Source organism: Podarcis pityusensis (genome assembly GCF_964106645.2).
Source record: "Podarcis pityusensis genome assembly, chromosome: 4".
NCBI classification, from domain to species: domain Eukaryota; kingdom Metazoa; phylum Chordata; class Lepidosauria; order Squamata; family Lacertidae; genus Podarcis; species Podarcis pityusensis.
In genome coordinates, this window is record NC_138027.1 from 25935377 (window position 1) to 25952928 (window position 17552).

At 43.1% G+C, this 17552-nt stretch overlaps 1 protein-coding gene and 1 long non-coding RNA gene across 3 annotated transcripts; both read left to right on the forward strand.

Annotated features, from left to right (window-relative positions):
• Positions 1-1068: 1068 nt before the first annotated feature.
• POLR1D (RNA polymerase I and III subunit D) lies at positions 1069-8512 on the forward strand. 2 transcript variants are annotated; one of them, XM_081004223.1, is made up of 4 exons: positions 1069-1238; positions 3253-3354; positions 5410-5484; positions 7029-8512. In XM_081004223.1, the coding sequence occupies exons 1-4, from the start codon at positions 1213-1215 to the stop codon at positions 7312-7314; spliced, it is 489 nt and encodes a 162-aa protein (XP_080860349.1). In that variant the 5' UTR covers positions 1069-1212; the 3' UTR covers positions 7315-8512. The 2 variants fall into 2 exon arrangements, with proteins under 2 accessions (XP_080860349.1, XP_080860350.1); XM_081004224.1 differs by lacking the exon at positions 3253-3354 and having other exon boundaries at positions 1076-1238.
• LOC308476578 lies at positions 5491-6576 on the forward strand. The gene is made up of 2 exons (XR_013985974.1): positions 5491-5736; positions 5781-6576. It is a non-coding gene; the product is annotated as an uncharacterized lncRNA (long non-coding RNA).
• Positions 8513-17552: the final 9040 nt, after the last annotated feature.

A 17552-nucleotide genomic window follows, 5' to 3' on the forward strand; every position in this document is an offset into this window, starting at 1 on the left:
ATGTCCGTTCTTAACCTGAAACTGTTCTTAACCTGAGGTGCCACTTTAGCTAATGGGGCCTCCCACTTCCAACGTGCCGTTGCTGTGCAATTTCTGTTCTCATCCTGAAGCAAAGTTCTTAACCCGAGGTACTTTTTCTGGGTTAGCGGAGTCTGTAACCTGAAGCGTCTGTAACCTGAGGTACCACTGTATAGTTGTATGCATAAGGAGAAACCTCCAACTTTTGCGTGGCTGGAATGTATCCTACCGTGCAAACATAGGAGCTGCATCCATTGCTGTGCCTTGCTGTTGCATCTGGCTCCATCAACAATGGGAATGCAGCCCTCATTAAGGAATGTGGTGCTTGGGCTGAAAAAGGCCGCCACCCTGCATTACAGCCACAGATCTATCGCACTGCAATCCTATGCCTTGCCTGCTCTGGTCATTTCCCAGCGAGTTCAGTGGGACATAGGCTGCAAAGACACCATACGTTGAATAGCTGTCCCCCGTCCCCAGAATCCTGGGAACTGTGGTGTATTATGGGTGCCGGGAATTGTAGCTCCATGGGGGATAAACGAGGGTTTCCACAATTATTGGTGTGTGTGATGTGCTTTAAATACAGGGTGTGTACACCTTACTCTCAGTTCAGTGTGCATGGTTGCAACCTGCAAATCATGTACTAAAAGTTAAGTATAACCCACCCTTTATCCATACAGATAACAGGGTGGTGTTACAAAGGTGATTAATCATGCCGAAACAATACAGGGAGTGTGTGTGGATGGGAACATACACCGTGAATCAATAAACCAACATCACCATCAAAGAAAGAAGCGCAAAGCTTTTGGGTTGTTGTTGTCTTTTTGGCTGGGATGAATCATGGAGCGTGCGTAGGACTGCGGCCCGAGCAGCACCCTAGGGCGCGAACACCAATGCAAGGCAACCTTCGCGGGTGCCCACCATGTGGAGCGAGATCCGTAACGTGTGAACGGCCAACCTTTCCCTCCCTCCCGCCTGGGCAAGCAGGCAATGGGCAGCCGGGGAAGGGCGGCGCTTCCGCTTCGCCTTGAAGAGGAGCCTCCTCCCCCTTCCCGGGGGTCATCGCGAGCGGCTGCTAGGACTTGTCGCGAGCGCTCGCCTCCGTTTCCGCCGCTGGGGCAGGAAGAGATGACGGGCGACGGAGGCGCTTGAGAGGCAGCCAGGCCCGACGACCGAGAGACTGACCCACCGGCCGCCATGGCGGAGGATTCGGAGCTGGAGAGGTGAGGCTGGCAGGTGGGGAGAGGCGCCGGGGGGGGGGCGGGAGAAGGCGGAGGGTTACTCCTCGAATAGGCGGAGGCGGGCAGTGGTGAGGCTCCAAGGTAGGCCTCGGGAAAAAGGGCTCCCTCGTTGCGCTGCGCAGAAGCTGCTTTCGTGAGTCGGTGGGCGCCTGACTAGAAGCGGACCCAGCGCCTTGACTTAAATCCAACGGGGAAAAGCGAGCGGTGGGGGGGGGGGGACCTCGGCAGGCCGACTTTAAAAAATACCGTTTATTACGTAATAAACATGGTTCCCCCTCGCAGGCCGGCCTTGCAATCCTGTATACGTTGTCTCCTTGGAAGTAAGCCCTGCTGAATTCAACGGTGCTTACTCCCAGGTTGGGCAGCGTGTCTAAAGCTGCAGCTTTTTTCGGCCCTTTATTTATATTTATGGCGGAGCAAGCTTCAAGACAGACTTTGGAATGTCGAGGTCTCGCATTTTGTTGCCCTCCCTTCAATCTTCCGCCTAGCAGTGACTTTTTTATTATTTTATTAATTATCGCTGTGCATCTCGAGTACTTGAGTACACGCCTAATATTTGTTGTTTTGTTCGTTTATTTCGTTTATATCCTACTCTCCCGGAGGAGCTCATGGGTGGCAAGTACATGTGTAGTATAATAATATTAATAATAATAATAATAATAATAATAGCAAATACGATGAAAAATAAAAATACGTTTAAAACTGTTAAAAAAGCAACAGAACATCTTAAAAACAGATGTAACTGAATCATATGTCTGGATAAAACTGCCAAAACGGAAGTGTTTTCAGTTGGTGTCTAAAAGTGCATAGGGTGTTGCCTGCCTAACATCAATAGGCAGAGTTTTCCAAAGTACTTTATAAAAAGGTAAAGGGTAAAGGGACCCCTGACTGTTAAGTCCAGTTGTGGCTGACTCTGGGATTGCGGCGCTCATCTCGCTTTATTGGCCAAGGGAGCCGGCGTACAGCTTCCGGGTCATGTGGCCAGCATGACTAAACCACTTCTGGAGAACAAGAGCAGCACACGGAAATACCGTTTACCTTCCCGCCAGAGTGGTACCTGTTTATCTACTTGCACTTTGACGTGCTTTCAAACTGCTAGGTTGGCAGGAGCAGGGACCGAGCAACAGGCGCTCACCCCGTCGCAGGGGTTCTAGGCTCTGTGGTTTAACCCACCGTGCCACCTATGTCCCAAAAGTACTTTATAGGTACTGCCAAATGCAGAACATTCACTTCCTGGACTTCTAGAAGTGCAAGTTCTGCAGATGAAAGTGATCAAGTCTGTGTGGGGCAGTGGTGGAGCTTGGGTCTCAAATTTCAGCGGCACCCTGTGCAACATCAAAATTTGGTGCCCCATCCCCACATCTCATGCTCCATTCTAAAGCATAGTTGCAGCATCCCTGAGGCTCTGCACCCCATGTGACTGAACCAGTTGGGCTCTCCTAAACCCACCTCTGTATGGGGTAAGTAAATTGGTCCCAAGCCATTCAGGGCTTTATATACTAATAACAACACCTTGAACTCAGCCCAGCAGCAAACAGGCAGCCAATGTACATCTTTAAGCACAAGTGTAATACAATGACGGACTCTTACTCCTGTCAGCAATTGTGCTGCTGCCTTTTGCACTAACTACAGCTTTCAAACGGAGCACGGGGGAAGCCTCATGTGGAGTGCATTGCAGTAGTCCAGTACTGAAGTTGACAATGCCCAAACCACTGCAGTGAAAAGTAAATTCCATTGAGTTCTATGGACCTTACCCCCTGGTAAATGGGTTAAGAATCACAGCATTAGCATAGCAGTATTTGGTAGTAGTTGTAGTGAAAGTATATAGAATAATTAATGATGTAGTAGTAGTAATAATAATAATAATAATAATATTGTTGTCAATATATTTAAATATAATAAAATATTTAGGTATTTTCCAGTACAGTCTTATGCATCTTTACTTAGAAGAGTAAACTGCTCAATGGCTCTCACTCCAACATCTCGGTGTGCTTAGAATTGCAGGCTTTGTTACTTTGAGCAAATTGATGTTTCTAGATCAGTTAGTGTGGACTCTGATCCATGCACGACTGTTGAGGTACAGGAACTCTGGCATCAGGTAAAGCCTTGGTTATTCACCCAGGCCTTTGCAGGAGTGTAAGGTCCAATTCCGTGTGCTGCTCTGGTTTGCCAGAAGCGGCTTAGTCATGCTGGCCACATGACCCAGAAGCTGAACGCCGGCTCCCTCAGCCAATAAAGTGAGATGAACAGCGCCACAACCCCAGAGTCATCCACGACTGGACCTAATGGTCAGGGGTCCCTTTACCTTTAAGGTCCAATTACAACCTAAAAAGCATGCAATGTATTTGCCTTGTTTTAGGTTGGTATTTATTTATTTATCTTGAAACTGGCTCTTGCAGGGTGGCTAACATCCAAAATAAAGCCGCATCAAACACAATCTTAAAATCACAATTAACACCACATCCAGTATCAACAAAATATAATGGGTTTAACAGTTAACAGCATGATAGATCATGAAGAGGTAACACCATTTTCGCTTAGGTTCTGAAGGCATGCAGCAACAAATAAATTTTTAATTGATTCCTGAACAATGCCAGTGTTGGGGGCAACTGACTTCCTATAGGGAGTTCATCACTAGGATGCTACTGCCAAGGAGGCCCTGCATGATATGGTAGCCCTGTGGACTGCACTCAAAGGTAGCACCAACAAAGCCTCCCCAGGCAGTCTTAAAACTTGGGCTGGCTGGTAGTAGGAAGGTGATCCTTCAAGTACTTTGATCCTCAGCCATTGAGTGCTTTGTACATTAGTACCAGTGCCTTGAATTGGGTCTAGCAGCTCACCAGCAGCTATTACTGTTCTTTCAGGATCAATGCAATATGATCCCATCTCACTGCTCAACAACATCCAGGCAGTGGCATTCTGCATCAGACCATCTTCAAGGGAAGCCCCATTTATGCTGGCCATTTATGTATATTTTTTTGTTACCCACTCTGGAATTGCTTTTTGAAAGACTTGAAAGGAAGCAGGTGGGACCAATAGGTGGATCCTGCATGGAAACAGATAATGCGCTAGAAGGATTTGGCATCCATTTCAGGACATCTTGAAGCAAAGCTAATAGGCAAGCCAGCAGTTCAACAGAGGTTCTAATATTACTCGCCTCATGGCCTCAAAATACTAAGTTATGATTCAGAGTTCTCTGGGGCAGTGACAGGCCCATTCTAAGTGTAGCATCCTCCTGTATTCCTCGTCTTTTCCTGTTCACTTTGGTTAAGTGCCTGTGGAATAATCACAGCACCGCACTCACTTTATCACCTTGGACAGTTATCTTGGCAGTTGGGATTTGGAAAAGCCTCATGCAGGGCCTAGGACCAGGAGACGATTCTTGAACAGGTAGGGAGCTTAAGAACTCCTGGGGAGGTACAGAAGATAATGGCATAAGACGTCCTAAAGCTGGATAAGGGGAAAAGGAGAAAGTAATTGGGGCTGAGATGTAGAAGCCTTCAAAGAAGGATAGCAGGATGGAGGGATTTAAATCAAAGCAATTTAAAGTGGCAGTGGTAAAGACCAATTTAAATCAAATTTCCTCTTAATAACTGCATATGTTTGTTAAACAGTGGTGCAGAACTGACCATTTTAAACTGTCTTGATATGTAACTGAATAGACTCTTATTTACTTCCATCTGTTTGTTGCACTGAACACTTTTTGCATGTTCCCTTTATTTAAAACATTCCCATTTAGGGAATAAATAGTTATGTAATTAATTAATAAATAAACAAACAAACAAACAAACGGAGTGAGATTGCTTCTGTCCCCCATTGGTGCTGAATCTTTCCATCCCAGTTTGGGTCTTTCTTCTGGATAAACTGCTGTTTGAAAAGAAATGGTTATATCTTGCAGGTCTGTATGGCGACTCATGCAATTTAAGCTATTAAAGAGAGAAATGGCTAATTGAATGAGGATAAACACCCTTTAAATGCTTACTTTACAGTTTCAGTTTGTTTTGATTCCAGAACAGTAGCTTTAATGAGCTTGCAGTGGGTCAATAGTTTGCACTAGCTTTCTTTTTCTATCAACAACTGCAAAAAATAGATCTGCCAACATTGGAAAATTGATCAAATTTAATTATTATTTTTAATCTCCTTAAATGTTTAGGAAGGCAGTGGAAGAACTTCTAACAGAGGCCAAGCGTGGGAAAACCAGAGCAGAAACTATGGGAGCCATGGGCTGGTAAGTTATTGAAGCTAAACCAATGTTGGTGTTTTTCTAAAATAGAATTTTTTGGGGGAAACGGACACTGTGTCTGCAATCATAAATATGTTTATTAGACAGTAAGCCCCACTGGACATGGTGGGAAATATGTTATCTTGAACATGCATAGACAGCACTGATAATCTTTCATAACTGAATTGGATGATAATCTTTTGATGTTTAATGTTAATTGCACATGCAAGAAATTCCATTGAAATTAATGAGAATTAAGTCCACGTAATTCCTGTTAGAGCAAACGTTCATTTTTCTGAAAGCAAACATAGTCTGTTATAGCCAGTGACCATGGATCATGCTAGGCAAACATTTTTACGCTTTCCTGGCAAAATACTCCCATGTTTCTGTGCTGTTGAAAGTAGTAGAACACCCCAGTGCACAAGCATTCCATTAGTTGCTTCAAGAGGTGTCCAACTCTGCCACCATTCCTTTTTTTAAATTTTTTACCTTTTTCCTTATCCGTTGAGATGCCTCAAGAAACCAGCAGAGCTTGTTTCCTCCCTACGGATTATCCAAACCCAATGTGGAAGCAAGCTCTTCTAGAACTTCTTCCATCTCATTCCCTTTCTCTAAGATAAATAACAGGCCTTGAGGCAGGGGAAGAGAAAGGTGGCTATGTCCAAAGGTTCAAGGTGAGCTGGCTCTTAAAAAACAAAAACAAAAACTTTTTTAAAAAAGTTGTCAGAGATTCCTAACAGCAACAGTGTGATTTGATGCGCAGCATAAATTGGACTTAAATATCTAGCAACTGCTTAAAAGTGTAGAATACGCAGGGTTTCTTAATTTTGCCATATTGAAATAATTGTTTCAATGAACCCTGCTGCTTAAAACTGCTTTAAAGCCTGTTCTTAATCAAGGTCCCAAGTTCATAGCATTCTTGAACTGCATTTCTGTATATGATGATTTTCTTATTAACTTGCTTTGATGGGCGGTGACTTTCTGCGGTCTCAAGCAAAAGTCCTTCCTAGCTTTGCTTTGTAGCTGAAGTTGCCAGGAAATTAACCCGAAACCATTTGCATGCAAATAATGTGTGCTACCACTGGCACACTTTTTTTTTTTAAAGAGTGGACTTTCTACCATCTGCAGAGCGCTCAAGCAAAAGGAGTATTCATGTAGCCTTTTACCAAAGAGGAGGAATGGAAAATGCCAACAAGGCACCACCAATACTCTCAACTCTTTAGCATTTTAAACTGTCTTGAGGCTATGGAAGACGACAATAGAATACAATTTGTAGCTCATGTGATGTTTTTCTCAGGTGTGTGGCTGTGAAATCTGTGTCATAAAATATTACTATGTTATCTTAATATATATCTCCTCTGTATAGAATCTGGCTGTTGCTTTGAAGCCAGTGTTAAAAGGCAAACATCTTGATTGTTTCTTTCTGTACTCCAAGTTTACACTAGGTGGCATGCAAGGAAAGCCAAAAGCGTGTTGAGCTACTTGATTTGGATATTCGCAGCATCTGTGTCTCTTGTGTGAGATATTTATGTTGTTCCTTTCTAATGCAGGATGAAGTGCCCTCTTGCCAGCACAAATAAAAGGTTTCTGATTAATACTATTAAGAACACATTGCACTCCCCGAAGGAGCAAGAGCAGGGACAAAACCATCAAGAAGACGATAAGGAATCTGAACCAAACCAGAGCAGGGAGGAAAGCAAGCCAAAGAGACACAGATCCCACCCGTACAAACCTAGCTTTCGGTCCAGAAGAAGGGTAAGCTCTTCTCCTCCTAGGCACCACCGGAACAGGAACCAGCACTCAAAGGACAAGCATGAGCAGCGATCAAGCAAATGAGGAGGAACCCGTGCCATTCCAAGAATGAAATTAAACACTGAACTGTTTGGGTGGGTGGGTGAGAATGTTTAACTATTTTGTAATAGAGGGCATTGTTCAGTACAGATGTCCATGTTGGCAACAGCTTTTTAGAGACAAGCAAATCCCGCTTCTCATGAACTTTCTTTGAGGAGTTCTTGTATTCTTTAAAGTTGTCAGTGTGTTCCTTCTGTTTCTCCCCCTGCCCTCCAGTCTTCAACCAATTAAAGTTGTTACTTTGTATAGTTGTAACATGTTTAGTGCTTTGCACAAACCGTTTGGAAACAATTTATTTAGACAAATATACACGGAGGTGTATTCGGTACATGGTAAGTTATTTTGCTTCCCAATTCCTTCAAGGAAGCTACTAAATCTTAGTTTGAAAAAGCAAAAAACAAAACAAAGATACTAGAGGTACAGAAAATGTGATATTCTTCTTGGCCTGCACATAGATGAATTTGAATAAGTTTACTGTGCTTGTAACCTGAAATTGACTGATGTGGCACCTGGATATTACAGATAAGTAAATGCAGGTTAGGCTAAATGTATATTGGTAAACAAACTACCCAGACTGAGTGACTCTTGTGTCCATGTGGGAACTCCAGTGCCCACATGGAACTCTGCATGAACAATAGATCCTCATTCACTTCAAACTTGGGGAGAAGGCATCGGACATGTTATTTGTTTGTGTGCACAGAATATTTCCCAATACTGAAGTGAATGCTGGCACCCTTTTTTGACCTAGAGTTGTGTGTACACTTGGAACCTGTGAAATCACAGCTGTGGGCTGGATCTGAAATTGGCTTTCATTGTTTTGCATCCTTTGGTGTAAATGATGATTTGTGAAGGATCAATAATGAATGCAACTGCATGGGACATCTCTTGAATGGCAATGGAATGAAAAGTCTTGAGGGATACATTTTTCATCATAAATTGCTGAATGCTTTTGCAAAACAATACAGACAATTGCCACCTAAAGTCTGACTGCTGTTTAGTTACAGTTGTATTGGTCAAGTTCTCAGTGTTTCCTTACATGCAGATAATTGATCCTTGTCGTTTCTCTATTGTATGGAAACATTAACATTTAAATCCTTAGGCAAAGTTGTATGTATGGTTAAGCTGTTTTCAACCTTGGGTAGTTTTCCTGAGTTAACATTAAACTTGAACTGTGTTACTAAAATGCATTGTGTACATTTCCTTTATATGTTAACAGATTCATCAGTCTTTGGGAATTAATACACATTCTGTTGCCAAAGATAAACAAAACACATATTCAGATTATTAAGAGTACTGCAAATGGTCATCCTAGAACTTGTTTCTTGGGGAGAAAAAAAGAGGTCTTAAGCTTTGAAATGTTAACTTTAAAATAGTTGTTTTAGTACAGTCTCAGTCCTTAATGTACTCAAAAGCACTTAATAGCATAAAACAAGCCTGCTGGCTCAAGCCAATGACACCTCTAGTGTCATTCTGCTCTCACAGTGACCAGATGCTGATGGGAAGCTCCAAACCGGACTAGAGAACACAGCATTCTTCCCACCTGTGAATCCCAGCAACAGTACTAACCATTCTGGCTGGGAGTCTCTGATAGCCTTCCCTTCTATGAATTTGTCTAATCCTCTTGTAAACAGGCCCCAATTAACTGATGATGGCAACAAATAAACAACAAGCTAGCAATCTTCTTAACCGAGTTAGTCAATGTTTTTATATTATATGGGCAGAAATAAAGTATTCCTGTTACTAGTACCTTAAAATTATAATCGGTAATAAAGCTCTGTACAGATATTTAAAAACAAGGCAGTCCCTTGGCCACAGGGTTAGGATCTAATAAGACTCAACACAGAAGGAAAAATGAATGGGGAGGGAAGCCAGCATTCTGACATGGGTATTTATTTATTTTAATCATTCTATCCTGCATTTCATCCACTAGAGCAGGCTAACCTGTGGCATTTTAGATGTGGATTACAGCTCCCGTCAGCCTCAACCATCTGGAATGGTGGGAGTTGTAGTCCAACAACAACTGGAAGGTTACATTGCAGGAGGTTGGACTATAGATTACCCTTGGGGTCCCTTCCAACTCTACAATTCTATGATTCTAGGTTGGCTACCCTTGCAGTAGGGGAACTAAAAAGTGTTAACCAAGAAGAAATAGAAAATAAGGTGGTTGTTTTTAAAACAACAACAACACTACAGTAATGGTTTATTGGTCCAGCCTTCTCTCTTAAAGAGTCAGATCTTCAGCAGGTGCCTGAAGACACATAGCAGCATATCATTATTACACAGCATCTACTTGACAGCCAATAATACCCTGTTCCTTTTTTCTCCTGCTGAATCTCGGTCAAGGAGACCCAAAGCAGGACCTTGGATATTGAACGGAGAGTATGGGAAGATGTTATGAAAGGAAAGCTCAGATTTATCTCCAAGGGGAGGCACAAAAAAATGAGAATAATTTTTAATAGTGTTGGAGAGACAATAGGGTCTTGAGGGCGAATCTTTCAGCACTAATGTTAAAATGAAAATAAAAAACAACAGGCAAGGAAAACCAACCTCTTTTTCACAAGGTGAAGATGATCTGGAAATATGAAGGTAGGAATCAGCACTGCATTCGTTTTAGGTGTTAAGAACGTAAGATACCTCTGGATCAGGCCAATGGCCTCTCTAGTCCAACATCCTACAGTGGCCAACCTGATGCCTGTGAGAAACCCGCGAGCAGGATCTGAGCATGTCTCCTGTGGTCTGCAGCAACTGGTATCTGGAAAGGCTGAATGCCTGTATCCAGAGTTCCTTGTATTAAAATGAGAAAACCCTCTATATAGGTTTGTGCAGGCTTTGTGTATGTCTTTGTCTGCTAGTGCAGTTCCATATCCCATTAAAGCATAGGGAGAAACCGCTTGCAGGTGACAGAACTCCATGCATTTATGGGGGTCCTGGGCCAGATCACTGGGTCAATCAAAGCTTTCCAAAAATACTTAATAGGTTACCCTAGGAATGAGAGCCTCTGGCAATGACTTGAATATGCTGTTTGCTTGCTGTCCCAGTATAACAGACTACTCTGTAGTTTAAGGCCGGCTTAATCTATTTTAACTAGTTGCTTTTATCAAGCTAATTCTGAAGCATGTGGATTACCTGCTTTCGAACACAAGCTGTACTGTAGGAGAATGTGTTTGATTCAGCATGTTGCTTTGTGTTTTTCCCTGAGCTGATAGGAATTTCCAGGACCAGCTATTTGCAGGCCATTTCCCATCTACAAGACTAAATTCTGAAGTCCTATGGTGTTCGTAATAACTATTTAAAAATATAACGAATATGCAAGCAGGATATGTATGTACACAAAACAAGTATAATTACTAATACATAAGATGAGCATGAGAGATCAGGCAAGCACCCAGACAAACAGAGCTAGACTTTAAAACCAGAGCAGGAAAACCTTTAATAACACGAGGGCCATGTTCCCTTCTCAGTAAGTGGTAGGTGGGGCAAAAGTGAGCAGAGCAATGAATGTGAAATTAATGAATTGGTATACCACCAAATACAATATAAAATGGTGGTATTCAATATATACAATACAATATATTTTATAAGACAATATACAACAGTGCATACAATAACACATAAAGCACCATACCAGAAGGCTGCAGTTGATGCAAAACAGTAGCTAAGCTGCTTGTGGGGCCAAACTACCAGCAGCATGTGAGACCTTACTGATGAGATTTGCACTGGCTGCCAATCTTCTACCTGGGCAAGTTCAATATGTTGGCACTGACATAATAAGGCCCTATACAGCTCAGAACCAGGTTACTTGAGAGACCACCTTATCCCTTATATATCCAGGAGGTCGCTGGTCTAATCCATGATTGATGCACTCCAAAATGGGTTCAGTATGGTTCCACCAACACATATCAGTCACAGCAACTCGCTGATCATTGTTGTCCTCAGCAACTTCGGCATGTTTGGAGATGCCAGCTAAGCGGTGTTCGAATTCACAAAAGTGAACACGCCAGACTAAATGGCTTTTGTATGAAGCAGAAACACAGCTGCACTGTAAATGGAAGGGGCTATTAAAGGTAAAGTATCTCCATCAAGTTGCCATTTGCAGGTTTCTCTCCACCCCCCCCCCACTTATAAATATATCTCCTGTATTTATCTTCCTGGGATTTGTCTTTAAAAGGAAAAAAGCAGGACGGAGGTGTCGGTAGAATGGAGGTCATAGAAATATAGTTCCTTTTTATTTCCTGCCTGTGATGTCAAATAGAATCTTCAGGCAGGTGGTTGAATTCACAGACTCTTTAAAAGGGAATATATCGGTCCGAGGAAGACATTGCTTAAGGAAGGGGGGCGGGTAGCTGTCAGCGAAACCCTGACAACATCAGCTGCTTGCTAGCAGAAAGGCAAGCTAATCATGGCAACTTTTTCCCCCTTTTTCTTTTTTTTTTTGCAGACATGCAGCTGTCCAAGCAATAAGGTAAATGAGACTTCGCCGCAGAACTCTAAATAGGAGAGCCTGAACTATAGAACCATCCTCCTCCGATTCCTTGGTAATGCACGGTTTGGGGCCTGACTGGGTGGTCTTAAGTCCATTGCCACAGTGGCTACGGAGCGTTGATACCAATCAAGGCCTCTGCAGCTGAGACCCCGGGTGACCTGCACCAGCGGCTTCCACCCCCCGCCGCCCCTTCCTCACAGGCCCCCCAATTCGCTCATTTGTGTGCGGGATGCTTTTCCTGCTTTTATTTATGGGATTACATAAATGAGCCATTAAAAATGTAAATCTTCAGAACAGTTGAATCTGAAAGATTTAAGCAATCAAGGACAGGGCAGTACAGTAGAAGAAAGTGCCCCCACCCCCAAACTAGCCGCCCTGTGCCAGAGTATTCTGACTACACAAACAATAGGAGGTTAAGGGAGAGAATAACAGAAGAAGGCAAGGGGGTTGGGGGGGGAGGAAGGAAACAAACTATCTCGCCATTGTAACCGTCACTGGCACCAAGGGGAAGATTAGGGTTTGGTGGGTTTCCCTACCCCCACCCCCACCCCCGTTCTTTTCTTTTTAAAAGCATGTTAGGACAATAATGATGAGCTATTATAAGTGACAAAGGAAGACCATCCTACTCTCCTCCTCACAGTGCAGGTGTCAATACAATCAAGCTTAAACACAGAACTGAGTTTGGGGTGGGGGGGAATGAAGATTATTCCATTTCCCCCCTGCAAGCCATTTTTTAACTCTTTAATATCTATTGCAAGCTACCAGAACCCCCCACCCTCACAGATATGAAAAGAAGCACAGCTATTTTTCAAACCAGCTATTCGGTCCCATGCTTGCCGCCACTACCAATAGCGATGGCTGGAAACTTCATTTGCTGAGCTTTGTCCAGTGTTACTTCTGGTCGGTGGTACAGACTTTCAAGTGCTTTGCTTAAGGTCAAAACTGTGGCCTAGGGCTTGCCGATCAGTAGGTCTGCGATTCAAATCCCCACGATAGGGTGAGCTCCCATTGCTCGGTCTCAGCTCCTGCCAACCTAGCAGTTCGAAAGCACGTCAAACTGCAAGTAGATAAATAGGTACCGCTCCAGTGGGAAGGTAAACGGTGTTTCTGTGCGCTGCTCTGGTTTGCCAGAAGCGGCTTAGTCATGCTGGCCACATGACCCAGAAGTTGTACGCCGGCTCCCTCAGCCAATAAAGCGAGATGAGCGCCACAACCCCAGAGTCAGCCACAACAGGACCTAATGGTCAGGGGCCCCTTTACCTTTAACAAGGAAGAAGGCTCGCTTGATCACTTGTCAATATGATAAAAGGATAGCTGTGCTTGTCTGTCACCTGTGTTTGTCTGCCTGCCCCGCCCCGCCAGGTATCTCTAATGTGTAAAAGGCTACATTAAAAAATTGCATTGGTCCTTGCAATGGTCCCAGTTAGATGATGTTCTGCAGCAGTGCAACCAAACACCTTCATCTGCCCCAGATCTGCACATCAGAGTGCCTTTAACTGCCCCAGTTAACTGCAACAAAACACATATCTCCCGCTGTATCCTTCCAAGAGTTTGACTTCACCCCCAAAAGTGCACTCATCTATTGTCTCCCAAGATCATGGGTAGGCAAACTAAGGCCCGGGGGCCAGATCCGGCCCAATCGCCTTCTAAATCCGGCCCACGGACGGTCCGGGAATCAGTGTGTTTTTACATGAGTAGAATGTGTGCTTTTATTTAAAATGCATCTCCGGGCTATTTGTGGGGCATAGGAATTCGTTCATTTTTTTATTTTATTTTTAAATATAGTCCGGCCCCCCCCCCCACAAGGTCTGAGGGACAGTGGACCGGCCCCCTGCTGAAAAGGTTTGCTGACCCCTGCCCAAGATAGATGGATGCCAGCAACAGATGATGATAATAATACTAACAACACCAGTAACACACTGGAACCAAAATAGCATAAAAAATAAACAAGGATTCCCTAAACTTTCAGTCTCATTCAATAAAATGTCCACTTCCTTCAATGCTCTCATATTTTCCATTTGTTCCAGTGGAACATGCATAAGCAAACTTCTTTCTGCTTTGTGACCAGGAGAGTCGCCATGTTTGGATGGAGTTCACAGTTCTATGGTCAAATACAGTGACCTGTGAATGTCCCAAGCTAGTCCAGTGTAGAGGGTTGGAGAAATGATTTCCAGTTCTTTGTTTGTGTGGACAGGAGGGTTATTTTAGAATAACAGCACTTAGACCCTCATCCAGTGGCCTCCTCATTAATGGAAGATATATTGCAAATGTTCCGATCTGAAGATCCTCTCTCACAACAGTGGGCTGTATACACATGAGGGTGTTCTCACCAAAACAGGTCAAAGGCATTCCCCAAATGAGGACAATAGAGAGCACTGATTAGCATAACATTTGCATATTATAATTTATGGGTGATATGGAAACAAATACACTCAAAGTAGACCTATTGAAATTAATGGACCTAAATTATTTGGGTTCAATAATTTCTCCGGGTCTACTCTGAATAAACGGAGCTGACTCCCACCCTATGAGAGGGATTCACCTAACATCCACCATCAATGGAAACCCTGTGGCATGACTTCTGCTTGTGAAATGGGGCTTTCCCCCCACCCTCCCTCTCTTACAGAGTTCTCTCTAGCAACTTTACAGGAAAACTCGGTGAACCTCAGCTCCTATCACATGGGTAGGCAAACTAAGGCCCGGGGGCCATATCCGGCCCTATCACCTTCTAAATCCGGCCCGCGGATGGTCCGGGAATCAGCGTATTTTTACATGAGTAGAATATGTCCTTTTATTTAAAATGCATCTCTGGGTTATTTGTGGGGCCTGCCTGGTGTTTTTACATGAGTAGAATGTATGCTTTTATTTAAAATGCATCTCTGGGTTATTTGTGCGGCATAGGAATTCGTTCATCCCCCCCCCCCATATAGTCTGGCCCCCCACAAGGTCTGAGGGACAGTGGACTGGCCCCCTGCTGAAAACGTTTGCTGATCCCTGTCCTATCACGTGCCTATCTAGCACAGGGACAGTCTCAGATTTACAGAAGCCATCCTGGTTTATGATTTGATCCCGGATTGTCCTGTTTTTCCTTAGCACGTCCCTATTTTCATCAGAGAAAGGTTGGAGGGTATGGAGTTATTTGATGAACCAGCCATCTGAAGGGAAGTTTTTTTTAATGTTCAATGTTTTTTATGTTTTTATATATGTTGGAAGCTGCCCAGGGTCGCTGGGGCAACCGATTTAGACAGACGGGGTATAAACCGTAAAAATTACCGTATATTATTATGGAATAAGATGTCCATATTTTTATCAGAGAAATGTTAGAGGGTATGCATTTCTTTCTTTCTTTCTTTCTCTGAACGTAAATTACTTGATTTCCCAAATAAAGCTATTTCCATCCTTAAAGTGTGTAGCTAACTATACACACAAAGCTAGATATCGTGCATGGTGCCTAAAGCAGGGCGGCGAGAGAAGACGGAGAAATAGCAGCAAACAACGCAAAATAATGACTATGAATTCAAAGTGAAAATGAATAGGGTCTGCCTCATTCATAAATGTCATATGAGGCTTTGGTTTAAAAGGCAAGCCTGTCATCCCGGGGACAGCAGCTGTTGTTATGCTGAACAAAATGGATACAAATGGGTATTATTTTAAACCGAAATGCTTTAATTTCAGACTTAACAAGCACACTGTGCTCGTGGTAACCTTGTGTCCTGCAAGCCATGATCTCCAGTAGATGGCTTGATTGCACAGGAAATCAAAATTCACTGGCTCTGGCCTAGAAAACCAAAAAAAGAGAAGAAGAAACTTCCAACAAAAACAAAACAAAAAAAAAACACTCCCCCCCACAACACACTGGCAATGTTTGAGTTACTATGGCAATCGCAAAATAGGAAAGCCTTTTCTTCTTTTCCCATCTCTGCGTGCAGCCACAGACTGCTCCTGAATGGCTCACATCTGCAAAAAGTTTTAACACGGTCCTCAAATAAAGAAAAGCGTCCCCAAAATGGGCACTGACCCGTCTCGAAAAATGTTGCAAATTTTACACGCGGGGATCGGGGAGCTGTTGCCACTTCGCACAGGTTATGTCATAATGCGAACAAAAAGCTTATAAAAGCAGACGAGGGCTTTTGGCTGTCAAATATGGAGAGGGGATTGTGGGGTGAGGGGGGGGGGGAGAGAAGTAGAAGTAAATGACAGCCTTTAATGCAGATGTAAGGAGAAAAGTCAAAGATGGGTGACAGAAAGTTGCCGGTCAATGAATGAAGTTGGGGGGGGGGAGTGAATTTTAAAACACAAAAACTAGACAAAAGGTTAAAATACAATAAAAATCTAGCTATAGAGAATTACTGGGGGTAAAAGCCTCTAAGAGGAAAAAAAAGGGGGGGTCATTCCCTAGACCTTAGCACTAGAACGTATGTGAAATCAACATGTGCTGCTTTGGAATAGGGCTTCCAAGACCGAAATAAAAGATCAACCTAATCTTTGACCTGGCAAAGTTATGGTTTTTCTTTTTTAAATCACATTTCTTGCCCACTTCACACAAGCCTTATTAGACTGCAGATCATGCAGCTGAAGTTTTCCCTCTCCCTCTCAAGCGAACAGGACTTTTCATTAGGACGGAGCATCTCTGAAGTTCTTCCATTTTTCCACCTTAAGCTTGAGACACGTTTATTTCAGCTGAAATGGATATTGACTACGTTGCAGAAAACTCTTGTGAGATCGCCAAAGTGCGGAAAGCTATCATTTGAGCATTAAATATGAATCTGCACCCGGGCTCCTCATCAAATTTTGTTTTGTCAAACACTGCCTAACATTGTGGTATCTAAGCAACTTGGCACTGGTGGAATTTTTCATTTTCTTTTTGGCCATTTTGTGAGAAAGGCAGAGGATCCCTAATTTAAATCTTGATTTCTATAAACCCTCCATAGTTTCCTAAGCATAATCAAAGGGGTTTGTAGTCTTGACAGTCACAGTCAACTGAGGAAGATTTTAATGTGTGGCGAGGCATTTAAATAGAGTGAACAGCCCACAGGAAAAAGTCCAAAGAACTCCATTAAAAGTGAGACTGCATTATACATTCATCGACTCTTGTTCTTTTCTGGGGGGTGTTTTAGTATGAAGAGGAAGGGACAATGGAAGACAATGGCTCTACCTTATCAAAGTTCATTCATGCAGCCATTTCAAATACTTTTAACTGCTTGTCAATGGCACTTCCAAGACTCTGAGATTCTAAACATTCTGTCACATTTGTGTACTAACCACTTAAAGTTTTGCTAAAGCTTTTTGACCTAGACTGACTCTCCTTTATCTGGGTCAAAATGCAAGGCAAAGCTATTGTGCTAAATGGCCTTCATTAAATTCATTGATTTGACCTGTATTTTAAAGACCAAAAGGCAAATGGGATGGGAAGCTAAAGTGCCCATACAAAAACCTTCTTTAGGGTATTTTTCTGCCTCCTTGAACTATATAGCATTCAATGGGGAAAGGACATCTTCTGGCCATTGGAATTGTGAGTTATGTAGGGAGGAGGCTGTTTTTGTGCAGTTCCTTGTGACATTTAAGGGGGGAATGATAATTCTTTCCTCAGCCCTCTTCGGCATGAGTAGCAAAAAACAGGTTATGGTTGAAGGTCGTCATTTTTCGTGTTTATCCCTACTGCCAACAAAGTGCTTCTTTGAGGCAAAGGTGGCCTCAAGAATAAGATTTGCCAGTTTATGCCAGACATTTATTCACCAAT